Source organism: Diabrotica virgifera, chromosome 6 (assembly GCF_917563875.1).
Source record: "Diabrotica virgifera virgifera chromosome 6, PGI_DIABVI_V3a".
Lineage (NCBI taxonomy): Eukaryota > Metazoa > Arthropoda > Insecta > Coleoptera > Chrysomelidae > Diabrotica > Diabrotica virgifera.
In genome coordinates, this window is record NC_065448.1 from 197,782,401 (window position 1) to 197,805,585 (window position 23,185).

At 33.5% G+C, this 23,185-nt stretch overlaps 1 protein-coding gene across 1 annotated transcript in view; it reads right to left on the reverse strand.

Annotated features, from left to right (window-relative positions):
• Positions 1 to 1,076: 1,076 nt before the first annotated feature.
• LOC126887118 (Y+L amino acid transporter 2-like) overlaps positions 1,077 to 23,185 on the reverse strand; it is a 128,149-nt gene continuing 106,040 nt past the window's right edge. The window contains exon 5 of the mRNA XM_050654469.1: positions 1,077 to 15,583. Coding sequence (XP_050510426.1) covers positions 15,188 to 15,583 — 396 coding nt within the window. The 3' untranslated portion in view covers positions 1,077 to 15,187. The remainder of the gene's footprint in view (positions 15,584 to 23,185) is intronic.

The following is a 23,185-nucleotide window of genomic DNA, read 5'->3' on the forward strand; positions in this document are numbered from 1 at the left end:
ATCAGATTCTTGAGATCATGAGTTCCTAACTTTTTTCCGAGATTTGTTGACTTCGGATGGAGTAAGATATTCCCCATAAGTCATTTCGCTTAGTATCAGGATATTTATTGTTTAACACAAAAGAGCTACACAGTACTAGGTAGTACAACTTAAATAACAATAATTGATCTCGCTCTTAACTCGTGAGTTATTCTGACATGCGCCTTAACCACGTCGTACATCGAATTACATTCTTATTGGTTGACGTGGACATATCGGTTTAGCATCAATCTAGAGCTTGTTTTGTATTCTGAATATTTCATGTAAGGGTAAGAACATAACAAGTAAGTCGAGATGGATGTGTAGGTCGCGGTAGATGCCACTAGTTAAGTCGCGGTCGATGTCGACAGCACATAGCAAAGAGGTCATCTGCGCTGTCAGTCGAGCTAGAACCACTATCAAGTGAAGTAATTTAATGAAATTTGAATGACAAAAAGACTGTGCTTTTGTGATGTTGTGTCAGTCAAGTGATGATAGTGACGAAATGTCAGCTGTAAATAATCAGATCCTCCTTCATATTTCAAAAATTTACTGATTTTAATTACTTTAGAAATTCAAAAATAAACTGAATACAAAAAAGGGATTATATTATAAAAAGTATCAACTCAGATAGCGCAGTTAATGGCAACTTGGCTTCGAACGGACCAATCACAGAAAAGTATCCTTGTAGGCCGCGCAGTAGACATTCATGTAAAACAAACTCATTTTATTTTCAAAAGCATCGATGTAAACCTCCTGAATGGCATCGCGCTAAAAACCTCTACCGCGACTTACCTGCTCTGTTCGCTTCCATTCATTACAATGTGTTTGTTTTACATGTATGTCGACATCGACCGCGACCGACAGCTACAGCTCCACCGCGACTTACTTGTTCTGTGCTTACCCTAAGATGTCGACTTTTATAATAAAACTACACAGCAAACCGGTAGCCCTTCAGATTACGAGTAGAATGTATTATAAATCTCAAAATCGTAAAAATGTGCCGGGTATTGCATTTAGATGCCTGATTAGGTAATTAGGTAACAAAAAACAACTACTAAAAATGTAACAAGTTTATTATCGTATAATTACATATTAAACAATTTATTTTTAAACATAAAAATAAAGTTTGGAATTAAATTAAATCATAAATACTGAATAAAACTACGTAACACTATGAATTTAATTCGGACTTTACAAAAACAAATTACAGTAGGTAGATTCGTTATAGAAAAGCTAACAATGACCCAGTACTATAGAATATTTTGAACTGATGTGCCTCAGTCTGAAAAGAAGGAGGAACATTTTTTGTTGCTATCTACTATAGTAAACAGTCTACCTCAAAGGTGCGATTTACCTGAAGAATTTGCACAAAATAATGAAATGCAAGAAAACTCTTTCAGCAAAAAAAAATGAAATTTGAAAAAATATATATTCACAAGTAATAAACATTTGGAGCAAAATAAATGTAAAATGAAAGTAGTTAAGACTTCACTAATTTTTGTAAATCTACAAGGCCATTTTATTTGAAAAGAAAGAATGATATTACCCTGGAAAAAGATTACGGTGTTATTTGCATAATATTAAAGAAACTAAATTTGTATAAAATTTATTGTACCTATATTCCTAAATAGTAGTAGTATAAAAAATGTTTATTAGTACTTAGCAATAAACATTTTGCATACAAAGGTGCCTTTCATTATTGTTTGCAAACCCTTCTTAGAAAAGATTATGGTGATTAACAGCACATGTATACAATACCAACAAAAACAATATTTACAAAGTGAATAAAACGCATAAGAATTATTTTAATTTTACAAATTAATATGTACTTTGTTATATCAATTTACTATTTTAGTTGGAAATAAGCCACAAACTTGGTTTATTTTCAACTAAAAGAGCAAATTGATATGACAAATTAAATTATTATTAAGTATTTAGGTTTTATTGTTTTATACACTTGCAAAGATTTTTTTCGGCATTGTAATATAATATAGCTTATACACCGCATCCCTCGGTACACCGCAAGCTATAGCAGAAACGCGAGGGTAGACCGCATACTATAGTAGCACTTATTTTGTTTTGATGTAAATGTTGAGGTAGACAGAAATTCACAACAGTGTTAACTATTTACTTGTGAAATTTATGCAAACTATTACATGCTATTATACAAAGTTCGTGTTTAAACTTAGATATAGGTTTTCTCGTTTACTTTATTATTATTCCTAATCAGAATAATAAATTATTATATAATTAATTTCTTGATGATATTTTTAAGTTCATTTTGTTTGTGACCAAACCAAATTACATACCCATCATCTTTTCAATATGGTACATATTAAACTCATCAGAAGTTTTTAAGATACACAAGAGGAATTAAACGGAGAAAGTATGGCCCTAGAGATGACAAACTTGTCCAAAAAGTATTATTACAATGCAAGATACCAGAGGCATGTAGAATGATACCTATTTTTAAAAAACGAGACAAAGACCACAGCAACTGTATAAAACTACTGAACACCACACTCAAGCTTACTACAAAAGTTTTAACAAACAGATAAGAAACAATAAATTGATCAGACACTTTTAGACGAATAATAGGGGTTCATATCCAGAAGATTGTGCGTACCTATACGCCGTGTTTGTACTAAGACAAATCACAGAAAAAGAAATTGAACATAATAGAATGGAATATTTATGCTTCGTAGACCTAAAAAATACTTTACATAGGTGAACAATTGGAAAAACAGGTTGCCAATTTAAGAACTTATTTTCATAAACAGGCTATCTACTTTACATATCGCAATTTGTACAGTAGATGACACGCGCATAAAATCATCTTTCTAAGCAAGAAAAAAATGCGCAGCTGGATGGGTAAACCACTTCATGGGCGACATCCCAATGAGATCAGCCAGGAATATGACAATAGCGTCCAACTATTGGCTTACATCAGAAATGATGTTCTCTGAAATTGAAAGTTCCTTAGTCACTATTCAGGATCAGGTTATACCAACCAAAAATTACCTGAAATATATCGTCAAAGACCCTCATGTCCAAAATAACAAATGCCGATATGGACGTCAACCCCAAAAACCATCCAATATTTTAACGGGGATTGCCAGGTGTTTGTGGCAAATGATTATAAAGAATGACATGACTCAATAGGAAAGATTATTCACCAAGAACTAGCCAAAAAAACCGGGACTACTCCAAACCAACCATTTCCCTTAATATCAATACGTCCCTGACAGAAAATGCTTGAAAATGACAACTACAGGCTATACCGTGACCGCATTGTGCTCTCCGACCAACCAAAGGGACATAATAACTAAACAAAGAACACTGGTTGATATGGTAATACCTAACAACAATAACCTTCGTGCTAGTTACAACTGAAAGATCGTTAAGTACTGTAACGTCTCTGGTTTTATAATTGTTAACGAAGTTAATATGTTATTCGTCGGATTTCCAAATTCTTTACGCGTAATCCGATATCTTTTCATCTGGGGCTGGTAATTAAATTTATTTTTATGACACGCGATAAGGGTGAACCACTTCGGAATACCTGCGGGACACTTTTGAGAATAGTGATAAAGATTAATGAGTTTATTTTTCTTTTCGATGTTAAAACTTTTAATAGACGATATGAACAGATTCGAAGAATTATTTTAACGTTTTGGTTTTTTCGGGGCAGTGTGCTGTGACAACCGACGAAGAAGGACGATTTGAATTTTTTTTCTTGGCGTGTGTGTGAGCGACGAGCGAACGAGGAGCATTTTTAAGTTACAGGTTAATTCTTTGCGGAAAGAGTGCGATCGGGTATCGGGTGCGAATTATTCAATAGTGATCCGCGGAGAAAAATACGAATTCGCGTAATACCGAACTAACAATGTCCGAAGTTGTCGTCTGGAGTGTAGAAGCTGGGACCCGAGTGCAGTGACACAGTGACGGAGACTGCAGGTGGTGTCTCATCGCAGGGGACGTCAACCGGTTCGTGTACTTGCTGAGACTTCGGAAGCCTGAGCTGTAAGGTAATTGACTTTTCTTATGTAGGACATTAGAACACTATACTCCAGGGGTGGCCAAACTGTGGCTCGCGAGCCACATGCGGCTCTTTGAAGGATTACTTGTGGCTCTTAATAAATGTACCTGAATTACTTTTAATTTTTGTGTTGCAAAATGTCTTAAATTACTGACAGCAAATATAAAAGACTAAGTGTAACATCAGTACTTGTACAAGGATACACCTTATCACTGTTGCTGTTCAATTTGGCCACCTCAGCTGACAGGAAGATTTAAGAATGGAGGATCAAAACTATTGTTGGCCTTTGCTGATGATATAGGTGCAGTCACTTATTCTACAACAGACGTGAGAGAGGTGTTTTCACAACTCGAGGAACGAACAGGTAGTCTGTGCCTTCGAATAAATGAAGAGAAGACGAAATACATGCTAGTAACCAAAAATCCAAGACGAAGAGTTAGGCAGAACATAACTATTAATGACCACAATTTCGAAGTAGCAAAGAGTTTAAATATCTAGGGGCGGTAATCACAGATGACAACCACATATAAAATGAGGTCTCAGCAAATATGGCTGCGTGGAATAGAGCATTATACTCCCTATTATCATTACTAAGATCTAGTTGTTAAAAAACAATATAAATTAAAACTGTACAGTCAATTATTTCCCCAACTGTTACATATGAAAGTGAAACATTGACTCTACATCAGCGGGAAATAAATAAGTTATTTACTGGTATTTGAAATAAAAGTTCTCAGAATGATATTTGTCCCTCAAAGAGATCATTGACAGGAGAGTGGAGAAGGTGCCGCAAAGCTGAATTGGTGACTGTGTATGGTACTGAAAACATCGTCAGACATATAAAAGCTAACATAATATAGGCAGATCATGTGGTAGATCAGAGAAAGACAGAGAGTTATATACAGTGTTTTTTGAGAGACGATAGAAGATCAGTAATCAGTAGGCCGTCCCAGAAACAGATGTTAGGAGGATCTAGAATTGAAGTATCCTGAATTAGTAAAGGCTGCTTGTAGAATTATTTGCATGTTTCAAAAAACGATGTGAACCATCTTATTTCACTTTAAAAAACACGAAATCCAAACAGTGAGAGAGAAATGTAATAATATAATAACCATTTTTTTCACTTTTTAGGTAGGTAATTGTTTAATTGCGGCTCGCGAAAAATTTCAAATTTTGACAAATGGCTCGGACTATCAAGAAGCTTGGCCACCCCTGCTATAGTCGGTTCTGTACAAGTACAAAGATCTTGAGATACACATAAGGAGACAATGGAGAATGAAAGCACCTAGCCAATACCTTATATTCTCTCTAGTACTGTAATCATTTCAAAGAATCTCATAGAGAACATGAAACAGCTGGTTCTTGGTGAACATCTCTATAAGACCATGCAAAAAGCTGTATAACTCTCGATATCCAGATGTGTACGAAAATATTTGAGAGATACTCCAGCATACCAAGTCACCTAGGGCTCGATAACACGAAAAGAGCCCCACCAGAGCTCAATGCTTTTGATTCTGTAGATATCTGAAATGATCAAAAAGAGAGCAGTATGGCTTAAATCTGGAGAATAATATAGTAAATTTTGAAAGGAAAACAAAAAACCAAACTATGTTTTGGATTAGAGTATACAGTGATGAGCACGCTAATAGCCGGCAAAATAACGTAAAAGACGGAAAACATAATACGTTGTGAAATATAAAAAGAGATGACAAAAGTAGAGGTGTTGATGTTGATTTATTACTCTGTCTCGATTGCGAAAAGTACATTGCATCTAAAGCCGCGTCCTCATCGAGTCGACGTTGTCGATCGACTCTGTTTATCGACACTCTCGACTGAGTGTGTATGCGGCAATCGACTTTGTCGATCGACGTGTCGACTGGTTTTCCATGCTCTCTCGGTAAAATCAAAGGGTAGTCGAGTCGAATCCGAAGTGTGGACGTGCTAGATAGCATTCGACCTTCGACATTGGTAAAAATACAGTGAAAATAATTCAGCTTGCGGCGTAGTCTGCCTCATCTAAAGTCTCGTGTTTTGTACTTGTCGGCAAAATGGAATGGGAAAAAGAAAAAGTGATGGCATTTATTGAAGCTCACAAATTAAAAACAAATCTAAGGAAAATTCTTCCATCGGATTACTACCGCTATACCGATTTCTACTTTGAAAATGGTGTCATCTTCGTCACACATTTTCGTTTCGACTGTCGACAAAAATTCTGCCTACCTGGTGTGGACATGCGAAAGCTTTTTCGATTTGTCGGTCGACAGTGTCGATAGACAGAGTCGATCGACAATGTCAACTCAATGAGGATACGGCTTAAGGATAAAAATTTTTATTTGTAATTTAATTACCATTGTTTTAGATCTTACAACATAATTATATACATCTAGAAGATATCAGTGTTCAATTGGTTTAATTAATAAAAAAAAATTTCATGACAATAGTAAATATTTTACTTTCGTTGTGGTACAGTATATTAGGTATCACGTATTAATTGAACAAATAAGACAATATAGGTCATTCTTACCACTATTATCACTAAAAATTTTGTACAAAGCATTATATTAGTTAAAAACTTAATTTTTGGTCCCATAAATATTACGTCATATGGTTTCACATAAAATCATAAACAAAAATAGGTTCCGAGTATACCGTCGGCTTACTGCCAAAACAAGCTAACTCCACTTTTTGTCGATTCCGAGTTAAATACTCCCTTTAAGCATGAAATTTCTTAAAGAATATACTGAAAAAACCAAGCACGTCCAAACAGACATTAAATGTGGGGAAACAAAGGAGCTGAAAAAAGACTAACTCCAGTGACGACACTTTTATTCAGCCAAAAACAGACATGTGCAGTTTTCTGTTAAAATATTTTATCAAAAATGAATAAGCATTTTCAATTTCGTTGCAACACGAAACTACAGCCGCATCATTATTCCAGTTCAATCAGAGAGTGCAGCAAGCACCTCTACCGGTTTCGAAACTTATTAGTCTCTCATCAGGAGGCACATATGCTGCTCTCTTTGACCCAACTAGGACAAACCCCGGCGTGCAGTCACGGATTGCAACGAACGAAATGGCAGGGATGGCAGCGATTCCCTAGCGGCAACTGCTAGCAAAAATCTAAATTTTCAATCTAATAGCACATAAAACAACATCCAAAAATGTTACTCTACATCCTACCAGATCGAAAACAATGGGAACCTTCTCTGGTAACACCTCCCGAGGGGAAGATGAGGGAATTTTACAATTTATAATTTACGTCCCATCTGCTCAGCGCGGTAAAGTTCCAACGAGAATGGTTCCCTTCGTACTCCAATCAGAGTAAACATGCCGGGGTTTGTCCTAGTTGGGTCAGAGAGAGCAGCATATGTGCCTCCTGATGAGAGACTAATAAGTTTCGAAACCGGTAGGGGTGCTTGCTGCACTCTGATTGAACTGGAATAATGATGCGGCTGCAGTTTCGTGTTGCAACGAAATTGAAAATGGTTATCCATTTTTGATTTACATGTTTACTCTGATTGGAGTACGAAGGGAACCATTCACGTTGAAACTTTACCGCGCTGAGCAGATGGGACGTGAATTATAAATTGTAAAATTCCCTTATCTTCCTTAGTCTCAGCATCCGTTATGGCTTGCAAATTGTAGAAGCCTCAGAGGTGTTACCAGAGAAGGTTTCCCATTGTTTTCAATCTGTTTTTGGTGTTTTTTTTTGACAATTGATGATTACTGATTATCAATCCGGTAATCAATGTAACAATGTAGCAAATAAATAAATAAAAATAATTTATTAGTAATACATTTTACAAAAAAAAAACACAACCACCACATGCAACATTTTTTGAAACAATTAAAAACTGCTTTTTTATGTAAATGTAAAAAATAAAGAAAGAAAATTAGTAATAAATTTTACAAAAAAACACACCAACACAAAATACAACATTTTGTGAAGACAATTAACCACTACTTTTGTATGTAAATGTAGCAATGTAACAAATAAACAACGAACAATAATTTGTCAGTAATACATTTTGCAAAAAAACATGTTTGAAAAAATTAGGAGCTACTTTTAATAAAATATTTTTAATATTTAATTACATAAGGTGTTCAAAATTATCTCCTAACATATTTTTGTGAACGCCTAAAAACGATCATTGAATGAGCTACTTACCCTACGAAGCATTTGTAAATTAACACATCGAAATACACTTTGTATTCTATTTTTCATCTCATCCCTTGTTGTATTGGAGGTATTTTATAAACTTCATTATTAACGTAACCCCAAAAAAATCAGTCCAGTTTATTAAATTCTGGTGATTTGGGTGGCCACGCTATTGGTCCGTTGAAAAATGAAAATATCTCAAAAGCTTATAAATTTAGGCATAGGGAATGTTATTTAAAAATTAAAGTACGGTAATGGTACTCTTCAATAGTGATATAAAATACAGGGTGTTCCATTTAAAATTACTGAGAAAATAATGTACTTGCATTTTGACTCACCCTGTATTTGATATAAAGAAAATTAGCAATATCAATCATTATTGAAAATTTTGACAATACGTAAAAAAATAAGGCATTAATAAATCATTGCTGTTTTGCTTATTTTTATTTATACAGGGAGTTGAACGATTTTCATATAAAATTGGTTATAACTTTGTAAATACCCTGTATAACATAACAAACCTTTATATTTTTGTGATGGAGAAGTTAACGGGATTTCGAATTTAAAATAAAATATAGGGCGTTCCATTTAAAGAAACATAAGTTTGGTCTGCCACTGTGTTATCGAACACCCTGTAACATTCGAACTAATTTTGTAATGTAATGCTCAAAGGTGGCTAAAATTTTTGTTATTAACTTTTATTGCTATCTATTACTATAGCGGATCTATTGCTATCTATTACTATAGCTGCTATAAATAAAATGCTTGACATATTTAAAATCTAAACCAGGTATATGTTGTCAAGTTCGATCACATTTCTGAGTATGTACAAAGAAATAAATATTTTTGGTTAAGATCGACCTGTAAATATGAGCGATAATGGGAACAGTGATGTGACAAAGTAACCTGGAAGACGACTAACTTTGTACAGCCAAAACCAGACAAGTACATAAAAAAAAGTTATTCATATTTTTTTTTAATTTTCCCTTTATGTATTTTAACAATTTTTTTAACGTTTTTCGTTTGCAATGGTATTTAGTTTAATATTCTTCGGTCATTAAATCATTTTTAAATTCAAACGATTTTTCATTTCTAAATAAACTTTAAAACATAGATCTCTGAAAAGTTTAAAAAGTGGAGTTATGTTGTTTTGGCAGTAAACCGACGATACGTCAACAAATGTATTTATGATATGATTTGTTGGTATAAATTCTTTAACTGAACATTTAATGTTACACATTCTTACAAACCCTCTATTTTGACACAGTGTTTGAGCATTATAAATAATATATTAATATTAAAGTAGAATAATATGATTATATAAATATAATCGCTATTTACATTTCTAAATGCCTCAAAATGCGCATATAATACATTTATGTTTCATAATGGAATAATTAAAATTGTTTCATCCTAATTTTAAATATTTTTTTCTACAAACGTGTTAAAAATGCAATTTTTAGCACTCCATACGAGCGTTAAAAATGCTACTTCAAGGCACTAGTGCTTTAAAAATTTTTAAGGCACTGCAGTTCGTATTGACCGTATATGCAATTTTGATGTAATGTCAAAAAATATAAAATGGAATGTCAGTCAAGTTCAAGTAAAAGTTTTTGTAGATATTGTCCTGTAATTACGTTTGTAGAAAAAATATTGTATGATATGCGTGTTAAAAAGTACATTTTTAAGGCATTCATGTGAATTGCAGAACTCGCTTCGCTCATGCTGCAAACTTTCACATGCGTGCCTTAAACGTGTACTTTTAACACTTATATCATAAATAACTATTACGTTCTATACATATCTTGTATACACATGTGTTTTCTGTATTATACAGTTATTATCGCAAAAATTTGCCTCTGCAAAAACCTACAAAAAAATCATACAAAAAAAGAGGTGGGTCTATACCCCATTGTATTATTCCTAAAACCATGTTTCAAGGAATTGTACAGATATTTTTTTCTTATATTCTTAACCAGTTAAGAAATTATACAACATTGGTTTTTAGGTTGGCCCGACTTCATAAAATGAATTAAAATTCGAAATAAACTAAATTTTTCAAAAAATGTTGAATTTTACAGGCGCAGCGACTCTATATAAACGAAGGCACATTATAATCTTTAAGTAGTTATTACACTTATGTAGTGAAATTTGGGTATAACGCTCTAGTTTTTAATCATAAAAAAATTTACTTTTTTATGTTCCTGAAAGAACAAAACCGTTTTTAGCAATGTGACGTATGAAAGGCATATGTTGGGTTTTATTAATATAAGCCAATATGAAAGTACATCGGAACAACGGAATTTTACACAAACTACCAAGAATTGCGCTAGAAGGATAACCAGCTAGCAAGCGTCCACCGTGGAGACCACCAAAAAGATGGAGGGAAAGCTGTCAGTCTACCTCTCAAGAAATACTTCAACGTCGGAATTAACAGATTGACAAGTATACGAAAAAGAAGAAGAAGAAAAACATTCAGACCGACATCCATACGTTAAAAAAAGAAGGTGTGTGTACTTTGTACGCACGTAAGAAGTTATACTTCTATTATATGATTTATTAAAAATAAATATACTTTAAACAGTTTGTTTTAATTTTTTTTAAACACCAAATTAATTTTGTGCTTACCGCTTTCAAAAAAATAAAAAAAAAGTATAGGATTGCACTGGATTCAAACTCAAGACCTTTCGACCTCTGGCCGAATTAGTCGAGGCATTGAAGCACAAAAAAAGGCCTTACTCTCGATTTTTGGCGCAGTAAGACGGATTTTAATGCAGTTTGGTGCGTTGGATTCGTGAGAATGTCAGAAAATTTTGTGAACTAATGTAATGAATAAGAAATCTGAAATTGCATTTGTGCACAAGAAAAATGCATTTTGAAATAGGCAATTATTATAAATTTGCAACTCGGTAAATAGTTGCGCAACATCCCGATTAATTATTTTAATTATTTTTAATCACTTTTAAGTCCATATAATAGCCTAAGATGCAGTGGCGTGCGGTGACTTTTAAATATTTATATAAAATATAAAAATATTTTCTTAAGGGTTGAGGGTCGAGCCACTTCCCACCTGATAACACTCTGATGCGCTATAGTGGCTCTCTATCAGCAAAGTGCTTATGTGAGACGTCCTGGGTACAAGGAGTCACACACTAAATCCTAGCCCGATCAATGCGTGAGGCACTCTATTGCCGCTATTTCTAGTGACTATAGTGACCTATCATTGATCTGCATTGCTTGCTCGGGCCTTAAGTCCTCGCTCCGGGCTTCGTTTCCTAAAGAAGAGATCTATTTAAATGTTTTTTTTTTATTTCCAAGGCATTTTCCACAACACACAACTTTCAACAATATGACACTTATTTATACTTGAGCTCTATTCTCCTATCAACTTCTGATAATTGTTGAATTCGGTCTTTTTCAATGGACTTGTAAAGTCTGTCTTCGCTTGTTGAATTTCTTGTAAAACTTTTAATGCATTTTACTACTGAAAAACTTCGTTCAACTGATGCACTTGTGACTGGGATAGTTTGTAGTAATTCACACAACTTGGACACTTCACACAGGGACTTTTTTAAACCAGTAGTTATAAGAAATACCCAGATTTCTGAGTATATCTTTATCACTAATGTGAGTTGTTTCATAAACAACACTTAACTTATAATGCAAAGCTGGCATATCAAAATATTTTCATTATTTAATCGTAGTGAAATAAATTCCTCTGTGGGAAATTTTGATGAATTATAATTAGAAATATTAAATAAGAATATATTATATAATTCTACAAATTTTAATTCGTTAAAATTTTGAAAGCGAAAATTCATTTTTTGTACAATGTTATCAAAAGGTCTCTCTGTTGTCGACATTATCAATCTTCATTCTTTTTCTTTTATGTTCAAACCCCATATTTTCAGTTTTATCCCAAATATTTTTAAACTGCTCTCGTTTTTTAATTATCGTATTAATAAAGTCATCAATTTGTCTTATACAAAATACAATGTCAATTGACTTCATCTGTAAAATGTCAAATAAAAGATCAGTAAAAGGAAAAATCTCTGCAAAAAATTTAAATCGAAATATTCTTTAAGCGAATGTATGTACCTAAGCAGACTAAGCACCCCTTAGAAGCAGTAACAGTCAGAGCATCCCACTCTTGGAAGGCGATCGAACAATCGCTTCTGCAGGGTACCAAAATTCGCGCGACTAGTGAGTGCGGTCATTGAACCCTGACCAATTTGGATACGAGACAACTGCATGACAAGCGGCGATTTTGAGATGCGCTTCTGTCAGGGGTGGACCGAATATGTAGTTGAATTGTGTGCATAGTGCATATTGAGTTCCTTCCTATGCGATTAATTTTTAATATTTTTCAATGCCTATTGCCTAGGTAATAATATGTAGATTACTGGGATTGGGGAAAATTTTTGATAATTAAATATTAGTTAATAATATATTTTGTTATATCGAAGTATATAATAGAGAAGCGGTGCTTCCCCCGCTTCCATGGACCGCACGCCTCTGCTAAGATGTCAATAACCATTAATAATAAACAAAAACTTCTTCCTTATGGGAAATCGAACCAAGTACTAACACGTCCGTAACTAGATACACATACCGCTAGCCTACGCAGACACTTGCTTGACACGGGCGATATTAGGTATAAACAAAAACAAATAGGTAAGTAAAAATTGTAAAGAAAATTACTACATACTTAAATGTATTATAAAATTAATATATTCCTAAATTTTAGAAGAAACATTTGTAAATAGGTTTATACAAAACATTCGAAAAATCGACACTTCAATCCTTTAATGCCTCGACTAAATGCTATATCAAATACGCTACGAGGACTGTGTCTGTATCGGTTCGGACGTACCTAATGACAATTCACGGTATTAACAAACATACAAGGTGAATAAATATACAATAGAATGTTTTAATAATACTCATCTTACTCCTGATGAAGACAAATCCAAAGACACAAAAATTATAATAAATATATTTACTAAAAACACTAATATTTTCACACCTTTTCTTGCACTGATATATTTATACATAACTAGAAAGATTCAGCAGGGGGGCATCCATAAACTACGTCGTAAAAAATTTGGACTTTTTAATACCCTGCCCCCCCTTCCGTCGTAATTCGTCGGTTACAGACGAACCCCCCCCCATGTCGACGTCGTCATTGCAGTTCACGACCCCAATTTCAGTGATTTAAAAAAATTAAATGTTATTTCTGTTTTTTTTTAATCAACCTTGAAACTTTATTTCCGAATGTATCATAACAAGAACAATTAAGGGGGTAGGCGCAAAATCTTGGTCCAACGCTATTTAAATGCATTCTTTTTTCGAATCCTGAGAAAACTAATAAATATATTTAAAAAATATAAATGCAGAATGAAAGATTACATTATTACCGAGGGCTGAAAGTCCCTTAAAATAAACAAAAGATTTCTTTTGAATTAAATTTTTGAACTTAAAAATCAGACTAAATATTTTTTTATCCCTGTAACTTATTAAAATAAACATTATAGATGTTTTCAGAAACTTTTGGCCCTCGGTAATAATGTAATCTCTCAATCTGCGTTTAAATTTTTCAAAAATTTTTATTAGTTTTCTGAGCATTCGAAAAAAATGAATGCATTTAAATAGCATTAAACCAAGATTTTGCGTATAAATCTTCTCTAAGTATAAATACGACTTACTAACTAAATATAACACAATATTTTATTTGCATTCATTCTTTCAGAACTATTTTTTCACACACAGTATGCAGCACATAAATGAACTAACAATTGAATATTGTTTGCTTACAAACATTTTTCTGTATATAGAAGCGCTTGTTTAAACCCAAAAAACAATGTCTTATTGTTTGTTGTCCTGTACAAAAGTGCTACCTAATATTATTTTAAGGCTGTGACTGATAAAAACGAAATGTATGCGATAAAAGTATCTATAAGAGAATTCTTTTTAATTTTAACAAAGGTGTGTTTATTCGTAAACGTTTTGTTTTATTTTCAATTTCATTTCAAAAACTATAGGTACGTTTTTATATGAATATCTGATATTTTAATGCTGGTAAAAGCTAGTAAAAAATTATATTTATAGACAGTAGCGACAAATTTAAATATACATATATTAAACGACGTCGAATGTGCACTCATACCCCCCACCCCCTGTCGTATTTCGTCGAAATAAGCAAGCCCCCCTCCCTACCTCTTCTCAACGACGTAGTTTATGGATGACCCCCCAACTAAACGCCATACTGTCTGCGTGCGCATGCGCGCAGAATTATGAAATTTAACTCTCAATTGCGCCTAAAGAAGTATAACTTCAAAAATTACGTATTTTATTTTGGATAATGCAATATTATAGTCTGACGTTACATGTTTGTTATTTTTCTTCAAATAATGATTTTATTACAATTTCTTTTGATTTTATTCATTTGTTAACTTCCTGTTTTGTTTCCATTTTTCTTCTAGTTGAGTGGGCTCAAATTTTCTATCAACTAAATATTCTGTTTAATCACTATTCTTCAATTTAAATTTTCAATTATTTCAGTTCAATTTTCAGGTTCAGTTTTCAGATTTTCAAAAGAGTTTAATGACGGATAGATATCATTACAAGATAACTCAAAAATGTATTATTACAAATGTATTATTGTTATGTATTTTACCCCTAGATGATTTTTGATAATGTTTTGTTCTCTTCCTTTAACGAGCGTTACAGCTAAATTTCTCTACTAGTATAAACGAAATAAAAATAAATATAAAAATAATAAATTTTTTTAAATTAGTGGCACATAAAGCCGCATAACTAAAAAATAATATGTCCATGTAGGTCACAACGAAACATAGTGTTGGCGCTTTAAAAAATAAAAAAGAATTCGAGTTTAACTAAACTTTGGTCCCTCGTGTTCACCGTACTAATACTTATTACAATAAATTAATAAATAAAAAAAGTATATATCAAAAATCTTTCTCACTCTCTGCAGGCACGCACATAAACAACTTAGCACAGCCATTATTAAAATCGTTAAAAAAGTTCTGTAACCAAAGTGGTTTGTTTTGCCAATATATCGTAACGAAGTATACTGGAATACCACATAATATAAAAGCTACACCAACTCCTACTTCTAGAGGGGTTACGTAACACGGAAACGTTACTAAGAACCCGCATATTATGAAGAATGTAATAGGTAGGATTAAGTTCACTTTGATAGGTCGTGGGGCTTTTGGATGAGTTCTGCGCATGTATAAAAGTCCCACAATACTGACGGTAATAAAAAGTGCTTCTACAAAAGATCCATAATTAATAAGGGCGTATACATCTTCTACCATTACTAATGCTAGCGTGATGATTGCCTGAAACAAAATTAAATCCTTAAATAATTATCGTTAAATGATAAATAAATGTTTATTACAACAAAACATCTAAGTAAATATTAAATTAATCTTTAAAATATAATGGTTGCTTATTTATTGACCCACGGGTCAAAAATTATAGTATATCATGGGGTCTACCTCAACCAAGTAATGTAAACGAAGGCAGACTGTTAATGTATCCAAAATAAACTACGCGTCAGAGAAAACGGGCCACCTACAAAATTTAGTAAATTTTTAATCTTTTTATTTTTTTCTTATTCATATCAGATTAAATATACACTCAGGTGCAAAAAAATCGATCCACTGAAAATTTTTTCATTTTTGATGTCTCGAATTTCCTATACCTGTTGTCCGATTTAAGTGATTTTTTTACCATGTTATAGCCTTATTCATTAACAATATCGCTGTAATAATCTTGTTGCTAGACAGGTAAACTGTCATTGTATACCGGGTGTACGAATCAAATGTTTGTGCATCACAGTGTTGCCATGCTGTTTTCTATATATTTCTTTCATAATTTCAATCAATGTTAAATGTACCTACAAGAATAATAGAATAATAACATTTACTTCTCCGTCATTATACTAGGTATAACGACAAATGAGGTATCAAATGAAAGCTTATAATCCAAGGCTGGTACTAAAGGTGAGAAATTTGACATAGGTTGTCTGTCCGCCTCTCCGTCCGACCGCGAATATAACTCTTTCGTCACTATACCAGGTAGAATGACAAATGAGGTGTCAAATGAAAGCTTATAATACAAGGATGGTACTAAAGGTGAGAAATTTGACATAGGCTGTCTGTCCGCCTGTCCGTCCAAGCACGAATATAACTCATCCGTCACTTTAGCAGGTAGAATGACAAATGAGGTGTCAAATGAAAGCTTATAATAGTGAGAAATTTGACATAGGCTGTCTGTCCGTCTGTCCGTCCGACTGCGAGTATAACTCATCCGTCACTGTACCAGGTAGAATGACAAATGAGGTGTCAACTGAAAGTTAATCCAAGGATAGTAGTAAAGGTGAGACATTAGACCTAGGTTGTCTGTCCGTCTGTCTGTCTGTCCGCGAATATAACTCCTCCGTCACTATACCAGGTCGGACGGACAGGCGGACAGACAGCCTATGTCAAACTTCTCATCTTTAGTACCATCCTTGGATTATAAGCTTTCATTTGACACCTCATTTGTCATTCTACCTGGTACATTGACGAAGGAATCATATACGCGGTCGGACAGACAGACGGACAGAAAGCCTAGGTTAAATTTCTCACCTTTAGTACCATCCTTCGATAAGCTTTCATTTGACACCTCATTTGTCATTCTACCTGGTATAATGACGGAGGAGTTTAGTTTGCAAACAGACAGACAAGACGGACGGACGGACAGACGGACGTGGACAATTCAATGTTTTCACATTTTTTCAAAATTGGTGAAAACAACAACATAATAAACTTTACTTAATTGGTGTTTCAAAACTACTTACTTTTAACACATTAGGTACAAATATTACAAGGTTTCTAGCAAGTTAAACGTCACAATGATTTAAAATAATCAAGTAAAAACCTATATATACATAACATATTAGAACATACCTAAAATACACAAAAATGATACATTTCACACACAAATATAATATCACAAAAAATTGTAACGTGATAGTATGAAAAAATAGAGGATACGGCAACGGTGTTATATGTGACGGTCGGACCGGGCCGGATTCAATGCCAATATCTACACAGACATATTTTAGGGTGCTTTAAAATCCAAGATGTCCGGTTTTCTTAACATTTTGTTTTTGGATTCATTCACTTATGTTGGATAATAAAAAATTTAGGTACTTTAACAACTGGCCATGTTCGTCATCAGTTCAAGGTGTTTCCAAATAAGTGCGACAAAGTTTAAGGGGTAATTTTACATGACAAAATAATCACAATTTGCTTTATAATCATATGTCCGCAAACGCTTCGTTTCCGAGATAAGGGATGTTAATTTTTTTTACAAACTGACGATTTATTTATTGCTTTAAACCAGTTGAGATATGCAAATCAAATTTGGTGGGTTGTAAGACGTAGTTATTGCAAATTTTTTGACATACAATTAAGAATTTTATATTCACCATTGACGTGTATACGGGTAATATGATCGGTCATACCCATTTGCGCGCTACCCGCGCATACCCGTCATAATACCCGGAAGAACAATAGTGTTCTTTTGCACTGATTATCGCCAGCTTAATGCAGCAACAAAAAAATAGTTACTCTTGTCCAGAATAGACAATACCATTAACTGAGACCCCTAAGTGTTTAAACTGTGTACCTTTTCGAACTCGCATTTTCCAATATTTATTTATCTCTGTCGTATTAACTGTATTTTTCCTGTAACATATTAAATACTTCGTTTTATTTTGGTTAATTGCCAAAACCCTCTTGGATGCTTCCTTGTACAACTTTGCAAATTCTTCTTTTAAACTGTTTTATATTTCTGCTAATCAGTGTTACGTCATCAGCGTACACAATAAATTGCGACGAAGATCTTATAAATGGACCTTTTGTTTGGGTAGTTCTATCGCGGCAATAAATAATGAGGCTGATACTGAGTCGCCTTGTCTTACTCAGATGCCACTTCTATATTTTGTGAGATGCCATCGTCTGTTATAGAATACTGCTGTCGATCAATCCATTGTTATTTTCGTAAACTTTACAGTTTGATTGGGGTCTCTAGATTTTTCGTCTGGTCTTCTATTAGGTCTGGTCGTATGGGCTGTCAAATCCATGAAGAGGCTATCTAAGTCAATATCATGTTCATAACATTTCTCGATTGACTGCGTCATTATGTATATAGTATCTATTGTTGACCTTCCCTCTCTAAATTTGTGCTGGTAGTTTCCTATTTTAGTTTCAATATATATATTGCGAGACGTTGTCTGAATGATGTCCGTTTATGTCAGCATTTTGTAGCTGCTGTTTATTTATGTTATTTATCTACAGGTTGTTGCATAGTCTGGTATCACCTTTCTTTAGAATATGAAGTATTCAGCCCAGTGGCGTGCGGTGACTTTTTCGAAAGGGGAAGTGATTCAATAAGGATATAAAAATATTTTCTTAAGGGTCGAGCCACTTCCCACCTGATAACACTCTGATGCGCAGGGGCTCTCTATCAGCAAAGTGCTTATGTGAGACGTCCTGGGTACAAGGACTCACACACTAAATCCTACCCCGATCAATGCGTGAGGCACTCTATTCCCGCTATTTCTAGTGACTAGTGACCTATCATTGATCTGTATTGCTAGCTCGGGTCTCGAGTCCTCGCGCCGGGCTTGGTTTCCTAAAGAAGAATTCTATTTAAAAAAAAAATTATATTCCGAGGCATTTTCCACAACACACAACTTTCAATAATATGATACTTATTTATACTTGAGGTCTATTCTCCTAGCAACTTCTGATAATTGTTGAATGCAGTCTTTTTCAATGGATAATAGGGCTAACTTTCAAAGTCTGTCTTCGCTTGTTGAATTTCTTTTAAACTCTTAATTTGAAACTTTTAATGCATCTTAATACTGAAAAACTTCGTTCAACTGATGCACGTGTGGCTGGGATAGTTAGTACTAATTCACACAACTTGACCACTTCACACAGTGACTTGTTTAAACCAGTAGTTATAATTATCACTAATGTCAGCTGTTTCATAAACAACACTTAAGTGGGAATGCAAAGCTGGGATATCAAAAAATTTCATCATTTAATCGTATAGTGAAATAAATTCCTCAGTGGGAAATTTTGATGAATTATAATTAGAAATATTAAGATTATTTATTATAATTCTACAAAAGTGTATAAGTCTACAAATAAGTTATAAGTCTACAAAGTTCTCTGTTTCCTCTGTTCTCTCTGTCTCCGACATTATCAATCTTCATTATTTTTCTTTCATGTTCAAACCCCATATTTTCAGTTTTATCCCAAATATTTTTAAACTGCTCTCGTTTTTTTAATTATCGTATTAATAAAGTCATCAATTTGTCTTATACAAAATGCAATGTCATTGACTTCTGTAAAATGTCAAATAAAAGATAAGTAAAAGGAAAAACTCTGCAAAAATTTTAAATCGAAATATTCTTTAAGCGAATGTATGTTGACCTAAGCACCCCTTAGCAGTCGGAGCATCTCACTTTTGGAAGGCGATAGGACGATCGCTTCCAGAGGGTACCAAAATTCGCGCGACTAGTGGGTGCGGTCATTGAACCCTGACCAATTTTTAAACGGGACAACTGCATGACAAGCGACGATCATGCACTGTTATCCTTAATGGCAATTACGGTTCATTCTCTTTAATTCTTGACTAAACTGGAAAGGTGGCGCCACTAAGACTTTTCCAAATGCGCATGTCATCGCATCTGCAGAAACTGCAACAGCGTTGCCACATTTAGTAGATTTCTACTTTTTTGGTAGATTTTTGATATTGTTTAAAAATTCTAGTATATAGGCAATATTTTTTAGTAAATTTTTGGTATATTTCAACATTTTGTTATGACTGAAATAAAATTTGCTTTTTATAGTATTTACCCCATTTCTAAATTAGTTTTCAGACATTTTGTTACAATTTCCCAATGTCATTACCGAAAATAAGATTCAGGACGTAGATGATGAATTAAATGAAACTGGATTTCTGGTGCAGTTTCAACAAACTTGCAGATTTCAAGTAGCAGTGCAAGCAGTATATCAGGTGTTATTGAAGAGTTATGGCATTCGGTGAGTCTATTAGAAGCTAACGATGGAAAACTAAAATATCTAAGCATATGTAACTTTGCAAAACAAAAAATGTTGTGTTTACGTGTTTCCAATGTAAAATGCGAAAGAATTGTGTGAAGAATTTGATCCCGACATGCAGAAATCAGTGGATGACAAAATATTATATACAAATATTAAATATGAAACTGATAAAAATGAATTATAGATTTTTCCCAGTTAAAATCTAAAAAAGTTTGGTTTTTTTTTACAAATATTCATATTATATTAATTTCTAGTTAGTCAGCTGTTGTTTTTATTATAAAAAGTCCTAAGTTATATACAAATACGTTAATAAAGTTTCATAGTATATTTTAGTTTTTGATTTAGTAGATTTTAGCTAAACTTACAGACTTACAGTAGATTTTCTAAATCAAATGTGGCAACGCTGTGAAGAAATGCTATTTTATTTTGTCTTGTCAATGGCATCTGATGACATCGTTGTTTGTTTACATACGTGTTTGGATTTATTTTATTGTTTTTTTACTTTTTACTTATAGATTAGCCATATACAACAAAGACTTTTGTTCTCTTACTATAAAGTAAAATATTCAGTTTGTGTGCAAATTTTTGAATCAATGGTGTTTAAATGCTGTGTACCAAACAGGACTGAGAAGTAAGGAATATTCTTTTGGGTTACTTTGCATCCATGTAATTTAAAAATTTTGTGTTAATTTCGGCGCTGCCTTAATGTCAGGATTGATGTGTTTATAAACTCGGCAATGTTACAAAAAGATACTGGAAATATTTTATTATGAGCTTTAATTTTGGTACTTTCCTGTAAATTGTGCCGTTAATTTTTTAAATAAATATTTTAATTTTTGAATTTTGTTTTTTTACCTTTCCTATTGTATGAACTATGTATATTTATAATTGCAGTAAAAGACTCCATAATGTAATGCAAATTACAAAAAATAATCGCTAATGTAAGAAACAATTGTCGATTATTTTCATAATTTGCATTATGTTATAGAATCTTGTTTTACTACAATAATTAGCAACAAAGCTTATTTGAACGTTTAAAATTCCCGCCATTGTCCATTTAGTTCATGACTAAACCGGACAGAGGGCGCTGTATACATTGCAATTTTACGTATTAAAGAGTTGCCTATCTATTCTACTTATATATACCTTATCTATGGCGACGATTTTGAGATGCGCTTCTGTCAGGAGTGGACCGAATAGTTGAATTGTGTGCATATTGAGTTCGTTCGTACGCGATTAATTTTTAATATTTTGCAAAGCCTATTGCCTAGGTAATATGTAGATTACTTGGATTAGGGAAAAAATTTTGATTATTAAATATTAATTAATAATATTGGTGTGAGTTTTTATTCAATCTCACCCCACCGTGGCAAAAATGGTTTAATTATTACCTTTTGCCTAATTGGACATAGGTGAATATTTTAGGACCACACCCGTATGTCCCGTCCTTCGATATAAACAAAATAGTGAACTTTTAGGAGAACTGGTTCGAATAATTTGATTTGGTCTGGTTTTAAAGGTGCTAATTAATACGCTAGAAAGGGTTGTGTATTAGCGATAAATAAGGGTATTCGGCGAACAAAACATTTATTAACAAAAAAAACAACGAATTTAACAAATAAGCGGCTTAACGATAAATGATATTCTTAATAGCGAACGAGAGAGAGTAAGAGTCTTTTTAATCTATTAATTATTGCGGAGAGAGTATTTTTACGGCGAAGAGAGACGCACAAGCGAACAAAGTGTTCAACTCGGAGAGCAGAAAGAGACTGCTGAAATTCTATTCAAATCTCTGCACTATTATCTTTGATAGTTTAGTTTACACCATTCGCCCTGAAAAGGGCCAAACACATGGTACACTTCTTTGGCAAAATGACGTGCTTTTACCCCGAAACGATAAAAAATGCAGATGTATATTTTATGAAACACACAACGCTACACTCAAGTTTTTCAGAGAATTAAATATTTTAAACACAATACAGATTGTCCCAACAGATTTACAGAGAGATATTTTTATAAAAGCAAATTAATGTAAATAACTGTTGTTTTCACAACATACTCCGCCGCGTTGAAGCACTGGCTTTAACATAAACCTAACCTAACATAAATCAACTTACAATGTTCTTAAGCGAAAACACTAAACTTAACTTAATTTTAACAGTCATTTGGTAGAGGACACAATTTATTAATAGAGCGCTTGAAGACTCCATCTTTAGTTTTGACCGATGCAACTCTTACTCGGCCATCCTTTCCGGGAAAGACATCAATCACTCTTGCTAGAGCCCAGTAAAGAGGAGGAGTGTTATCTTCAATCAACAAGACGAGATCGTTGGGCTCTAGGTTCTTATGAGGAAGAAACCATTTAGGGCGATTTTGGAGTCTGTTCAAGTAGTCAATTGACCATTTTTTCCAAAACATTTGCTGGAGTTTAGAGAGATGTTGCCATAAACTTAATCTATTTTCGGGAATGTGGATTACATCCCTTTCAGGAAATGACGTAAGAGATTGTCCAATCAAGAAATGTCCAGGGGTCAGATAGGTTAGATCAGAGGGATCATTTGAGAGGGAGCAAAGCGGTCGAGAGTTGAGCACAGCTTCAATTTGAGTGAGAACAGTGGTAAATTCTTCAAAAGTGAGCTTAATATCACCCATGAGTCTACGGATATGATGCTTTGCGCTCTTTATAGCGCTTTCCCAGATGCCACCATGATGAGGGGCTCGAGGAACTATGGTTTTCCAGCGAATATGCGATGATGCCAAAAAATCATTAATAGAGCGAGAGTTTTCTTTTTCTTTTAAAAACTTATAAAGTTC